This window comes from Saccoglossus kowalevskii, chromosome 3 (assembly GCF_978046115.1).
Source record: "Saccoglossus kowalevskii chromosome 3, keSacKowa6.1, whole genome shotgun sequence".
Lineage (NCBI taxonomy): Eukaryota > Metazoa > Hemichordata > Enteropneusta > Harrimaniidae > Saccoglossus > Saccoglossus kowalevskii.
In genome coordinates this window covers 32,589,313-32,603,543 of record NC_140643.1, presented here as the reverse complement: position 1 = coordinate 32,603,543, position 14,231 = coordinate 32,589,313, and the positions used below count along the sequence as shown (strand labels likewise).

At 32.5% G+C, this 14,231-nt stretch overlaps 1 protein-coding gene across 1 annotated transcript; it reads left to right on the top strand.

Moving 5' to 3' along the window:
• The first annotated feature begins 618 nt into the window (after nucleotides 1-618).
• Nucleotides 619-10,762, top strand: LOC146747836 (uncharacterized). Its single transcript, XM_085497456.1, has 14 exons — nucleotides 619-624; nucleotides 1,324-1,422; nucleotides 2,421-2,495; nucleotides 2,876-2,955; nucleotides 3,927-4,008; nucleotides 6,153-6,203; nucleotides 6,466-6,507; nucleotides 6,636-6,685; nucleotides 7,261-7,307; nucleotides 7,457-7,527; nucleotides 8,745-8,912; nucleotides 9,402-9,466; nucleotides 9,545-9,628; nucleotides 9,728-10,762. Exons 1-14 carry the CDS (start codon nucleotides 619-621, stop codon nucleotides 9,855-9,857), a joined length of 1,050 nt encoding a protein of 349 aa, XP_085353582.1. The 3' UTR covers nucleotides 9,858-10,762.
• The last annotated feature ends 3,469 nt before the right edge of the window (nucleotides 10,763-14,231 follow it).

The following is a 14,231-nucleotide window of genomic DNA, read 5'->3' as shown; positions in this document are numbered from 1 at the left end:
ATAATCAAAACTGGAACCATTTTCAGGTAATTGCTGCTTATTTTTCAACTATATACTATATATTCACTGGAATTCTTTTAATAATCTTTCCTTTATTTACTGTAGAAACGGTTCTCTAAAAGCTGGTTAACTGTTGATCCTAAAAGGTATATGGAATTATAATGGAATATGCACTTGAAACTTGCTTGAGTGGGAGATCAACATTGCAATTTATTCATTTGCATAGGGCATTTCATGATGTTGTACTCACTATGCATTGTATGTTTAATGTTTTAAAGGCCAGATGTATTTTGAAAGAAGCATTAATAATATTGGTTGTTTGAAATAAACTAGTTTAACAAATGTAATAGTTTTTGTGACATGAGTTATGATTGCAAAATTATGGAATATCTTGGGTCTAAACAACAACAACAATAATAATAATTTGTTTATTATTCAGGAGTTCCGTTAATAGTGGTCTTGATGCAGCAGGTGGCTTATCAACAAACAATAGTCACAAAAGTGCATTGACAATAGGTATGTAACCATCAAATGTTTTAACTAAATTTGAAAATTTCACTCTCTGTTTAAATATGCAATATTTGAAATGAATCTAATTTGATCAATCATCAGAACACCATGACAGTGTGTATTTGCGATTTTTGACTTTAATTTTACAAATGGTTAGATCACATGATATGTTCTCTAGTCACGACTAATTACCGAGATTTGTATGAAATAACACTCATTCTCAAGTTTTAAACTGAATACTTTTTCAGAACATAGTAAAATTGAGAGTTGTGAGGATATCATTGACAATAAGCAGTTAAATTCTGATGTAAGTATTTTATTTTGAGTGGTGTTATTACTACTGCAGTATATATTTTCATGTGAGCATTTAATGTTAGTCAATAAGTGAAATGTTTCTTGTCATATAATATAATTTATAATACAGCTGCTGCTTTGTTTTATCGGATTAGGGTTGAAAACTATCAAATAAAAAAGGTTTAATTGATTTTTACTTTTATTATAGATAATGAACATGTACTGCCAATTGCTGCACACACATGCTTGTAGTAAGGCGAGTATAAAAAATATGTGAAATAGTACTTTCAACTACCGGTAGGCATTTCTAAGGATTGTACACTGGTAGTTGGTTAAACAGGAAATCAGTTACTTTAATAATCCCAATATATGTTGATTTTTATATGATATCTGATTTATAGAGTTAGATTTGTTTGGCGTTTATATATCCTGTATATTATTGCAATATTTTCTAATATTTATAATGTATTATTTGTATATGTTCACTTGTAAAAATGTCATGAAATGTACATTTTTCAGGATGGAAGTTGTGACTATATTGGTATTGCTTCTACTTTCCTAATACCAGCAGTTATAAAGGGAACAGCTGCAGCAAAGTACAAGTCTTACATCACAAAGGTAATTACGTAATCAAAGTCAAATTTACAAAATGACACAATTTACTTTTTAATCTAGTTGTGTATCAACAGGTTGAAAGCTAATAATATTTATACTATTTTTTGTGTATTATAATGTATGTACATACTTTCAAATCTAAATAATGCTGTATTCTGTAAAACATCACTGTGTATTATGCATATTGTACAGTATATGTGTTTGTGAACATAATGGAAAATCGTTGATGCCAACTTTGCATATTTCATTATAATTAACAGCCTCAATCTCGAAAGAAATTGTGATTGATTGTAACAATATATCATTCCTCTAATTAATGGACCCCAAATGAAATCCAAATTGATTTTTTTGCAGGCATCCTTGACACTGAAATTACAAAAAGTATGCTTGAACCTTAGCTGAGAAATTAGTTAGCAAATTGCTCCAAAAATAATAACCTCAACTTCAAACAGATCCAAATAGTGAAAAATCATACATTGGTCTTAAAACGTATTCAGTGCACGCAGTTTGGTACAATAGGTTTTGTTAAGGTAACAATTGCTGAATCCTTGTCCAGTCAAGTTTGTGTTAATTCATCCACAGTCCAATGTTTTAAAATGGAATTCAGCTGTTTATTCTGTAGTCAAAGTTATACATTGCTAGTCTGAAATTATTAAAAAGTGTTTTAAAACGAGACTGGTTCCATGCCCATTGTGTCAAGGGCTATGTATTCGCCATCATCTTGCCAGCGATTTGTAACAGTAGATCTAAGTGAATTGTCATTTGATAAACAGAGTGATTTGTGTTTTAAGTAGCCCTATAGATAAGATGAATGAATTTCAGGAAAAATTAACCTGTTTATACAATGTAATATGAATATATATTTAATAATTTCCTTGGATCGGTCATCTGATTACCTGTTAGCTCAATAGGCTGTATGTCCAATGAGCTATTGGGATGGTGCTGTGTCCGGTGTTTGTTGGAAAATTTAACCAAATGTTTTTTCTGCTTTTACCTTACAGAGTTTATCTCTCTGGAATCTGAAACTGTTGTATGTACCTGTACATATTCCTTCTGCAAGTCATTGGGTATTGGTTGTAAGCATGACTTATCATTGAAATTGTTGTCATTGGGTTTTTGCTGTAAACTGATACTATCTATATACTTGTGAACATAAATTTGAAACATATTGTCAATGTAATTTATTGAGTATTGTGTTAAGTTTGCCATGCAAAATCAACTTCACACCAATGATTTACTTAGGAATTTATTAGAACCTATAATCGTATTTGCACTATTAGACATGTATATGCTTATGTAAATGGCAGAGGTGATTTTATTGTTAAAAATAAGATATTTTAACATTACAGTACACAATTAATGCAATATTTGGTTTAGATGCACTTCTGTTAGTAATAACCATGTAATAGAGCAAATATGGCAATACATGTACATGTACTATATTATTGAATTGCAGAAAATTGATGTAGAAAAGCAAGTCGTTGATATTTACAACTCCCTCTCATCAGAGTATTCTTATGTGGAAGATTCACTTAGGTGAGTTAATTAACATATTGGAACATTTTTAACTGCCATTGTGCTCAGCACAAAAACTGGAGCTAATGTCATAGCAGTGTCTTTCTGTGTGTACATCTGTGTGTATGATCTTATTCCACTGATCAGATTAGATTAACCAATGATTAGATTTGAATGAAACTGTACAGTAAGATACTATATGATAGTTGCCAGATCCAATTAGTTTTTGTTAAAAGTTTGTGTGTATATTAATATTAGGGTTAACTAGTTTCTAAATTGGGATTTAATCTTTCCTGATATCAAAAACCAGTTGTCATTTCGAATTTTATTCTCTTCGAAATCAGATTTATGCATATTAATCAGTTTAATTACTTTGTTTATTGGCAATTATACTTTCATGAATATGTCAAGAACCACCATTTGGATTTGAATAAAACTTGACAGTAATTTAGACACACTTGAAAAATTCACATGTTTGATTACTTTGGGTAACAAATTATTATTATTAGTTTGATACAAAAATATTTCACTGATATCTCACAAATCAAACTCAACAATTATGAACTATTGCACTCACTGTTGATTAGGCCTTGACAATTCACCTTGTTGAAATACTGGATAATAGAAATCCTACACCTAAAGTATTATTTTAATCACGGACTGCAGTACCGTACTATCAGAGCTTGAACCTCGTGATTTTGAGGTCATTCATTTTCAAGTCCTTGAATTCTGATTTTAAATATCATATGGCACCAAAAATATCACTTTTGGAATCTAGGCCAGCGGAGTTCAAGACCTGTTTTTATGTTCAGTCAGTAGACAATCTCAATGAACAGTTCTTGCAGTGTCTGCAATGGGACCTCAACCTCGAGCTGCAAGTCTAGAGTTCAATGTGTTTGTGAGCAATGTGAAATGTATTTGAGTTTTCTTGTTCACATTTGTATTCACTACTTTGTGTTATTTAACACACACTACAATTTATCCTTTTTCAGAAAATACATATCAGGAGATTCTCAAAGTTCAGATACGATCATGACACGTGAAAAGTCCAAATGGAAATACCATTATGTTAAGGTACACAATTGTAGGAACTAAGTGTAATTTTCAGATGTTTTGGTCATAAAACTGCAAACATTCGACAATAATAACCACAATTTTTTTTTTCTGTTTTGTGTAAAAAAAATCAAAAATGTTTAGTTTAATAGTGTTAATATATTATAATATGATAATAGTAACAATGAATTTGACTCATTACATTGTTAGCTGTAATTACTTATTAGTCCCCGTTCGGACGAAGTCCGAAAACGGGGACTTATAATTCGGTCTCCGTGCGTCCGTCCGGAGTCATATCTCAGAATCCCTTGGACCGATTCCGTTTATTCTTTGCATGTGCCTAGTACTTTATGTGGGACATATGCACATGCAATGGTTTAGCGATTCGATTCAAAATGGCCGACTGGCAGCCATCTTGTTTTTTGAAAATGTTGTATTTTGGACATGCTTTGTCAGTTGTCATTCAAACTTGGTACATAGATTATACATGTTAGGATACATGTCCATGACGATTTATTTCGCAATTGGATCAAAGATGGTCGACTGGCAGGCATCTTGTTTTTGTTTTTTTATGCGGTATCTTGGACGTGCTCTGTCAGTTTTCATTCAAATTTGGCACATACATGTACTTTATACATGTTAGGATGCATTTGTCATCAAAATCTGATCAAGGATGGCCGATTGACAGCCGTCTGACTTTTTGGCCTTACTACTATATTTCCACAATTTATGTACCATTTTCATTTGTATTTGGCACATACATCATACAACGAACGTCATAATTGCGTGAAATTAGTTTGGAACGTTCGGTCCGTTTGATTGATTGTGCGTTTGTCCTGCCAGACGCTCGGTGCCGTCGATTGCTTGTTGGCCGGTATAACTGTAACAACAAACTGGCTACATTTTAAAAACAATCAGTGACGAAAAGACGGAGGTTAATGAGACAAACCATTTTACTCAAAGGAGTGGTAACTGTGATGTCATTTGTGTCGAACAAACCCAGAATGTGACAGGGATCGTTCGTATAAAAACAAGATTTGGATGGTTACAGTTCAACAATTTTCGAAATATACCGATAACTAAATCCTGTAATAAACTGGAGCTGCCTGGCACCCCGGTCTGGCAACCCAGTGTGGCACCCATTTGTGTTCAGTCATCATTGTTTTGAAAAGCGTTTTTGTGTGTGGAATAGTCCAGGGAATTTTGTTTTAACAAAATCAAAAAGTACTTAGAGCGACCACCGTTGTCTTTAATCAGCTTCGGAAATTTTCCGTATTCTATATACTCTGCCGTTGAGCAAATTACACCAGCTGACACTAGGTCATTCTTTAGTGCAGCAGGATTTCTGTTCGTTTAGCGTTTAGCTCAGAAACTGAACAAAACTGCCCTTTTTGTGGCCACCACATTCTCCAGAAAGAGATATACCGTGTTCTAACAAGTGGCGGATCTAGGGGGGTTTGGCGTCCAGACACCCCCCCCCAACCGTTGAAAAATGTTTTCAATTTGTTTTTGTATAATATAAGTCTGGCCATTTTAAAGTTTGGTCCCCCCATGAAAAATCGTGTATCCGCCCCTGGATCAGTTGCTCTTTTCAAGTTGTGTCGGCGTTTAGTCTCTGTGGTGTGTTTTTAGTTGGTGTCATCAAATTTTTATTTTCATACATTGTTATCGACACTGAAGAGCTATGCCTCTCTATAAACTAGCCTAACACAAATGTGCGTCGCCAATACAACATTTACCGTCACCTATTTATATAACATGTAGTGGACGGTTGGCCGTTATGTTTGCAACAATGTATTTGTTTATCATAAATGTCTACTCTACTAACCAAAACATAACCGTTTACAAAGCCTGTCACCGACACTGGGACACGTTTTGATCTGACTAATTTCACGCAATTGTGACGTTTGTTGTACATATCAGTGTGTTTCATAATCAGATCAAAGATGGCTGAATAACGGCTTTTTTATTTTGGCCATATTACTATGACACGAAACACGTGTTTTGATGTAAATAAACAATCTGTTGTATACGCCACTTGGAACTCAACTTTAAAGGACACGCTCGCGACAACCCCTCCGCTTTAATATGACGAGCACAAAGAGAACTTAACGGGGACTGTGTCATTTTCAATGACTTGTTTCTTTATCATTTGATTTATTTAGGGATTACCATGCCAAAATAATGACAGTGACTGTGGTGTGTTTGTTTTGAAGGTATGTTAAGCTGCATGTTCACCAAATATTCAATTTCAGTGTATAGTGTTGCTAAGAATTGAATGTGTTAGTAAAAAATGTTATGTTTAACTAGAAAATAGTTTTCATTAACTTCTATTACCTGAACACATCAGTCTGAATTTGCATATCTACATTTCTGTATTTATGTATAAAGCATCCAAGTTCAAATATATTTTGCCAAATACTGCATGAATACAAGTTTTAGAGATTCACCATTACTCTGTTATACTTTTTTGTGTAGTATTTGAAATGCTGTTTGCTTGGTGAAGACATAAACTTTCAGGTGAGAAATAACATATCTGAGTTGTAGTATGCAGCTTTTTATGTAACTTTGATATTTGTTGATGTAACACTCATTGAACAACAAAATGATTTGATAAAAAATGATGGATTCTGTGTTTATTTTTGTAGGCTGAATCGTCTTCATTGAGACAAGAACTGAAAAATGATTTGCTGCAGTGGTGAGTATATTATTATTATTATCATTATTATTATTATTATTCAAATATAAAAGTAAAGGCTAACTATATTTTTAAGTTTACACCAATTTGGTACTTCACATTTTTTTTAAGTTGATATTAACTATCCTTAAAATAATGTATGGCAATATACTCATGGCAATAACACATACTTAAAAACAAAAATGATATACTTACCTTGTGAATGAATAAATAAAAACATTGTAAAAATATGTTTACATTAAAGACACATAGTTAAAATTATCCATAGTATGAGAAGTTTCATAATTTGTAATTTAATAATTGTAATTGTTAGTACGTCTTTGCTTTTTGTTGAGAAATGTCTGAAAGAACGTTCTGTGGAAAAAAAATTATACTTTCATTTTTACCTGGTTTTGTTACATATTTGTGTGTGTTTAGTCCAAATGTATTAACCAAATGTTTGTAAAAACAAAATTGGTTTCTCCATGTACATGCTTCATACATAAGTGTTTACCCCTTTTCATAGATTGCAGACATGTTGTCAAAACGTAATTGACAGTTTCCTATCAAAGCTTTTGTTCATTTTTTTTATTCAGGAAAATAGAACCTGAAGAAACAGTCCATGAAAAGATTCTTATACCAGGTTAATATTTCACACGTGTCAAAATTATGGGTACATTCAATCGCAATATTTCTAAAACAACTTACTTTCTCGTTGTGGTGTTCGATGTCTACCTTTTTACATACATGTACACAACAAAAAATATTTCAAATAGATTGTTTACATTTCAGAGTCGGACAGTTTGAAAGATGTCTCAGATGAAGGTCAAAGTGAGAAAATAAATGCAATCACAAATGACGAGGTACAGTTATAGTTACGATATATAATTGCAGTGTTTTGTATATTAGCGGATGAGTGTGCCTGTTGTCTAATTCTTGTGACATTTATATGAATTTGATAATGAAATGTATTCATCATTAAGTCACATTCATTTTTTAGTCTTTTCGAATACATTTCGATGTGTTCTACTCCATCCTCACCTATATATATCTGAGACATTTTGTCCATTCACATTCAACCTGAAACATACATGTTGCACACCAATCTGTTTCAAGATCAGATTCAATATACCCAACCAATGGTCATTTAAGTAATATAAAATCATTGATTTATTATGCATTCCCCTTCCTACCTTTTTTCTCTAGTAATGAAAGTCCTTGTCTTGATCTCTCAGAAACAAAAACACTGCATCCCCTTATTTTAGGTGTCCTAGCTCTGGGTTGCTTGAATGAGGTTCTACGGGTCAAAGTTCACAACTCCCTGACCCATGATGCATAGCGAACCATATTGGAAATCAGTTGTTTTTGTTTCTCAATGACCTTGGACCTGATTTCTGTAGCTCCCGCTTAGGAAAACTGGCGGTCTGTTTTATTGAAAAAATATTTCGGTCTCTCTACTGTAAGTCTGCTCACTGGTTGTACCTTGAGTGATTCTATCGGTACTTGTGGTTTTAATTTAGTTTGGTTTGAAGTTGCACATGATACTAAGGTGGAAGATTTTTATTGTTCATTTTATGATTTATGGTTTTCTTTCGCGTGCCAACGAGGCGTTCATTGTTGCGACCGGTATTTTAGTCAGTAGTCTGATGTGCCTTTGTTATTATTATTACTGGTACCTGTGTTTATCACGCTTTTGTGGCATGGAGAGTGGTGATTAGTAGTGGGCGTTGTCATGTTGCATTTTGACCACCAGTATATTATGCATTTTCATTCACGTTTTACACATGTATATCATATAAGTTGGAATACAAGTTTCCTTTCTATTCTCCTATAAAAGATGGTTAACTGGCAGCCATTATGTTTTTGAAAATGCTGTATTGTTTGTGATTAGATCAAAGTTGGCTTTTACCAATGTTTCAAACGCATGCAGCTACATTTTTCTCCAAATAAAATGAATTTTAACTGTATTCCAATCAAATAATACGCATGTAAAATAATACTCAGTCTGCTTGTTATTTATCTCCTATGCATGGGATTCTTTTCTCAGCTTTCCTTGATTAATTTTTGTTTATCCACACAGTGTGTAGACATATTGTCACACACGAATAAAGTCATTCAGTGTAATTATAGTAGGTGTGATGATCACCTAGACAGACATAAAGTGTTTCTAAAGAATTATCAGAAACTTTACGGTGGGAGAAGAGCCCTTATCAAATATGGATATGGCATGAACCATATATCCATTCAGGTGAGTTGAGAGGTTGAGAGAAAAGTTGTTTGTGCCTATTGAGGCAGTGTATTTCTCATTTGAGTCATTTTAACTACTTATATTAGTTTAATTGCTAAAATCTGTGCATATCCATTTTTCATTTTTTACAAATTTCTTCAGAATCTTTCATTTATTCTCTTTTTTCTGAACTCGTTTGACAGAAAATGCACTGAAATTTGTTGAACATGTATCTGCGACCTGTGTGTCAAATTATTTTTCTTAAAAATCAAAAACTATTACAATCAAGTCAGTTGTTCCTTAGTTGTAATGTAGTCTACCAGAGAGAAATAATTGGCAAATAATTTTGTCTTTTTGAGTCAAACCTGATATTTTGGACTATTTCTTTGTTTCATATTTGCGATGCAAGGACCTTGGGCGGTATCGATCTTTATTCTGTAGAGCTATTTTAACAAGGTTCTGTGTTTTACACAGAAATTGAAAGTATATTCATATATGCATATATTGCAGGCCTATGAGGAAGTTCAAGAGCGTCTAATGAAAGAGCACCTAGTGAAAAAGAGACTGGGCAAAAGGTATGTGTATGTAAATTGTGCTATATTCATATAAAGATGTAGAGTGTTCGTTTGAAAAACTTTTGGTTTTGATTTCAGCATATTTGATGCAAGCACTTCTATGGTATGCACTACAGAAAAAACAGTATTCATGGTGAAAGAAGCTAAAAAGTCTCCTATCCAGTATGTAAACCTTGTTAATTACAAATATTATATCATATTTGATTTTTACAGGTTACCCTAAAATGTTTAATCAATTTTTATAAACATTTCTCTTTTCAGTTTTGCTGTAAGGTTCATTGCAGATGTCTTGGTGAAAGAGGTCATTGCACTGTTAGTGAAGAAACAAAAAAACATATCTCTAAAAGATGCAGATAAATTATGTGAAGAGACAGAAAAATGTGCTTATTAGTTGACAACATGATTGTGTAACTTGCTTTGGTGTATACAGTATATTTATGCATTATTAGGCCAAAGGAAATCTCTGTTTCCAGTAAACTAGCTAGGGATTTTATTTTTTTCCAAACCTTTTTGCAGCCATAAAGGATTTATTTTATGCATAAAGATGCATTTGCTTGTAATGAAAATAACTGTTATGATCTACATTTCTATAGCCATCCTCTTACTGATGATGGCAGCCCAAATTGGGTCATTTAAGTAAAATATTTAGTCCCTGTTCAAATTAGATCAATGCAGTTATTTTCAGAACCCAATTTCAAAATAGCTTCCTTGTCATCAAAAGTCATCTTTTAGGTTATTATTACCCTACCCAAAAAATATGCAAATTAGCTAAATCCAGTTATTTCCTTTGATCTCAGCAACCATTGAGCTGATTTCGTTGGTATTTGGTAGGATTACACCTTGACACGAGTAGATGTGCTTCTGACAGTAATGACCAAACTCTCCCAAAAGTATGCAAATTAGATCAAGGCAGTTATTTGCTGCTATCTCTACCACCACTGTGTCGATTTTATTCATATTTGGTATGATAACACCTTGGCACGAGTAGATGTGCTTTTGGCAATAATGACCACATCCTCCCAAAAATATGCAATTATTTGCTCTTATCCCAGCAACCATTGGGCCAATTTAGTTTATATGTGGTAGGATCACACCTTGAAATGAGTAGATATGCTTTTAGCAATAATGACCACGCTCCTCAAATTACATGTACTTGCTCTGAAAACATAGCTTCTCCAATTGTTTAACAATTGTAGAAGCTATGTTTTCAGCATTTATTATGGTATCCCTGATATATATGGAAGTACTGGAATAATTACAATACTATTTAGTGTATAAAGAGTGTGTTAAGTATAATCTTGCATTATAAGTCATTTGAACCAATCTGGTAATGATAGTTATACAAATAAGATATGTAACGCCGTAGGGGCTTCATTTAACGCCATAGGGGTTTGCCCTCATTTATTATGGTACCCTTGATATATATGGAAGTACTTGAATAATTACAATATTATTTAGTGTGTAAAGAGTGTGTTAAGTATAATCTTCCAGTATAAGTCACTTGAACCAATCTGGTAATGATAGTTATACAAATAAGATATGTAACGCCATAGGGGCTACATTTAACGCCATAGGGGTTTGCCCTCATTTATTATGGTATCCATGATATATATGGAAGTACTTGAATAATTACAATATTATTTAGTGTGTAAAGAGTGTGTTAAGTATAATCTTGCATTGTAAGTCATTTGAACCAATCTGGTAATGATAGTTATACAAATAAGATATGTAACGCCATAGGGGTTTGCCCTCATTTATTATGGTACCCTTGATATATATGGAAGTACTTGAATAATTACAATATTATTTAGTGTGTAAAGAGTGTATTAAGTATAATCTTCCAGTATAAGTCACTTGAACCAATCTGGTAATGATAGTTATACAAATAAGATATGTAACGCCATAGGGGCTACATTTAACGCCATAGGGGTTTGCCCTCATTTATTATGGTATCCATGATATATATGGAAGTACTTGAATAATTACAATATTATTTAGTGTGTAAAGAGTGTGTTAAGTATAATCTTGCATTATAAGTCATTTGAACCAATCTGGTAATGATAGTTATACAAATGAGATATGTAACGCCGTAGGGGCTACATTTAAAGCCATAGGGGTTTGCCCTCATTTATTATGGTATCCATGATATATATGGAAGTACTTGAATAATTACAATATTATTTAGTGTATAAAGAGTGTGTTAAGTATAATCTTGCATTATAAGTCATTTGAACCAATCTGGTAATGATAGTTATACAAATAAGATATGTAACGCCATAGGGGTTTGCCCTCATTTATTATGGTATCCATGATATATATGGAAGTACTTGAATAATTACAATATTATTTAGTGTATAAAGAGTGTGTTAAGTATAATCTTGCATTATAAGTCATTTGAACCAATCTGGTAATGATAGTTATACAAATAAGATATGTAACGCCGTAGGGGCTTCATTTAACGCCATAGGGGTTTGCCCTCATTTATTATGGTACCCTTGATATATATGGAAGTACTTGAATAATTACAATATTATTTAGTGTGTAAAGAGTGTGTTAAGTATAATCTTCCAGTATAAGTCACTTGAACCAATCTGGTAATGATAGTTATACAAATAAGATATGTAACGCCATAGGGGCTACATTTAACGCCATAGGGGTTTGCTCTCATTTATTATGGTATCCATGATATATATGGAAGTACTTGAATAATTACAATATTATTTAGTGTATAAAGAGTGTGTTAAGTATAATCTTGCATTATAAGTCATTTGAACCAATCTGGTAATGATAGTTATACAAATAAGATATGTAACGCCGTAGGGGCTGCATTTAACGCCATAGGGGTTTGCCCTCATTTATTATGGTATCCATGATATATATGGAAGTACTTGAATAATTACAATATTATTTAGTGTGTAAAGAGTGTGTTAAGTATAATCTTCCAGTATAAGTCACTTGAACCAATCTGGTAATGATAGTTATACAAATAAGATATGTAACGCCGTAGGGGCTGCATTTAACGCCATAGGGGTTTGCCCTCATTTATTATGGTATCCATGATATATATGGAAGTACTTGAATAATTACAATATTATTTAGTGTGTAAAGAGTGTGTTAAGTATAATCTTGCATTATATGTCATTTGAACCAATCTGGTAATGATAGTTATACAAATAAGATATGTAACGCCGTAGGGGCTACATTTAAAGCCATAAGGGGTTTGCCCTCATTTATTATGGTATCCATGATATATATGGAAGTACTTGAATAATTACAATATTATTTAGTGTGTAAAGAGTGTGTTAAGTATAATCTTGCATTGTAAGTCATTTGAACCAATCTGGTAATGATAGTTATACAAATAAGATATGTAATGCCATAGGGGTTTGCCCTCATTTATTATGGTATCCATGATATATATGGAAGTACTTGAATAATTACAATATTATTTAGTGTGTAAAGAGTGTGTTAAGTATAATCTTGCATTGTAAGTCACTTGAACCAATCTGGTAATGATAGTTATACAAATAAGATATGTAACGCCATAGGGGCTACATTTAACGCCATAGGGGTTTGCCCTCATTTATTATGGTATCCATGATATATATGGAAGTACTTGAATAATTACAATATTATTTAGTGTATAAAGAGTGTGTTAAGTATAATCTTGCATTATAAGTCATTTGAACCAATCTGGTAATGATAGTTATACAAATAAGATATGTAACGCCATAGGGGCTACATTTAACGCCATAGGGGTTTGCCCTCATTTATTATGGTACCCTTGATATATATGGAAGTACTTGAATAATTACAATATTATTTAGTGTATAAAGAGTGTGTTAAGTATAATCTTGCATTATAAGTCATTTGAACCAATCTGGTAATGATAGTTATACAAATAAGATATGTAACGCCGTAGGGGCTACATTTAAAGCCATAGGGGTTTGCCCTCATTTATTATGGTATCCATGATATATATGGAAGTACTTGAATAATTACAATATTATTTAGTGTATAAAGAGTGTGTTAAGTATAATCTTGCATTATAAGTCATTTGAACCAATCTGGTAATGATAGTTATACAAATAAGATATGTAACGCCATAGGGGCTGCATTTAACGCCATAGGGGTTTGCCCTCATTTATTATGGTACCCTTGATATATATGGAAGTACTTGAATAATTACAATATTATTTAGTGTGTAAAGAGTGTGTTAAGTATAATCTTGCATTATAAGTCATTTGAACCAATCTGGTAATGATAGTTATACAAATAAGATATGTAACTCCATAGGGGCTACATTTAACGCCATAGGGGTTTGCCCTCATTTATTATGGTATCCATGATATATATGGAAGTACTTGAATAATTACAATATTATTTAGTGTATAAAGAGTGTGTTAAGTATAATCTTGCATTATAAGTCATTTGAACCAATCTGGTAATGATAGTTATACAAATAAGATATGTAACGCCATAGGGGCTACATTTAACGCCATAGGGGTTTGCCCTCATTTATTATGGTATCCATGATATATATGGAAGTACTTGAATAATTACAATATTATTTAGTGTGTAAAGAGTGTGTTAAGTATAATCTTGCATTGTAAGTCATTTGAACCAATCTGGTAATGATAGTTATACAAATAAGATATGTAACGCCATAGGGGTTTGCCCTCATTTATTATGGTATCCATGATATATATGGAAGTACTTGAATAATTACAATATTATTTAGTGTATAAAGAGTGTGTTAAGTATA

Coding starts and splice junctions, on each gene's coding strand:
- LOC146747836 (XM_085497456.1), top strand. Junction 2,956..3,926: donor TATGTGGAAGATTCACTTAG/GTGAGTTAATTA, acceptor ATCCTTTTTCAG/AAAATACATATCAGGAGATT. Junction 4,009..6,152: donor GGAAATACCATTATGTTAAG/GTACACAATTGT, acceptor TGATTTATTTAG/GGATTACCATGCCAAAATAA.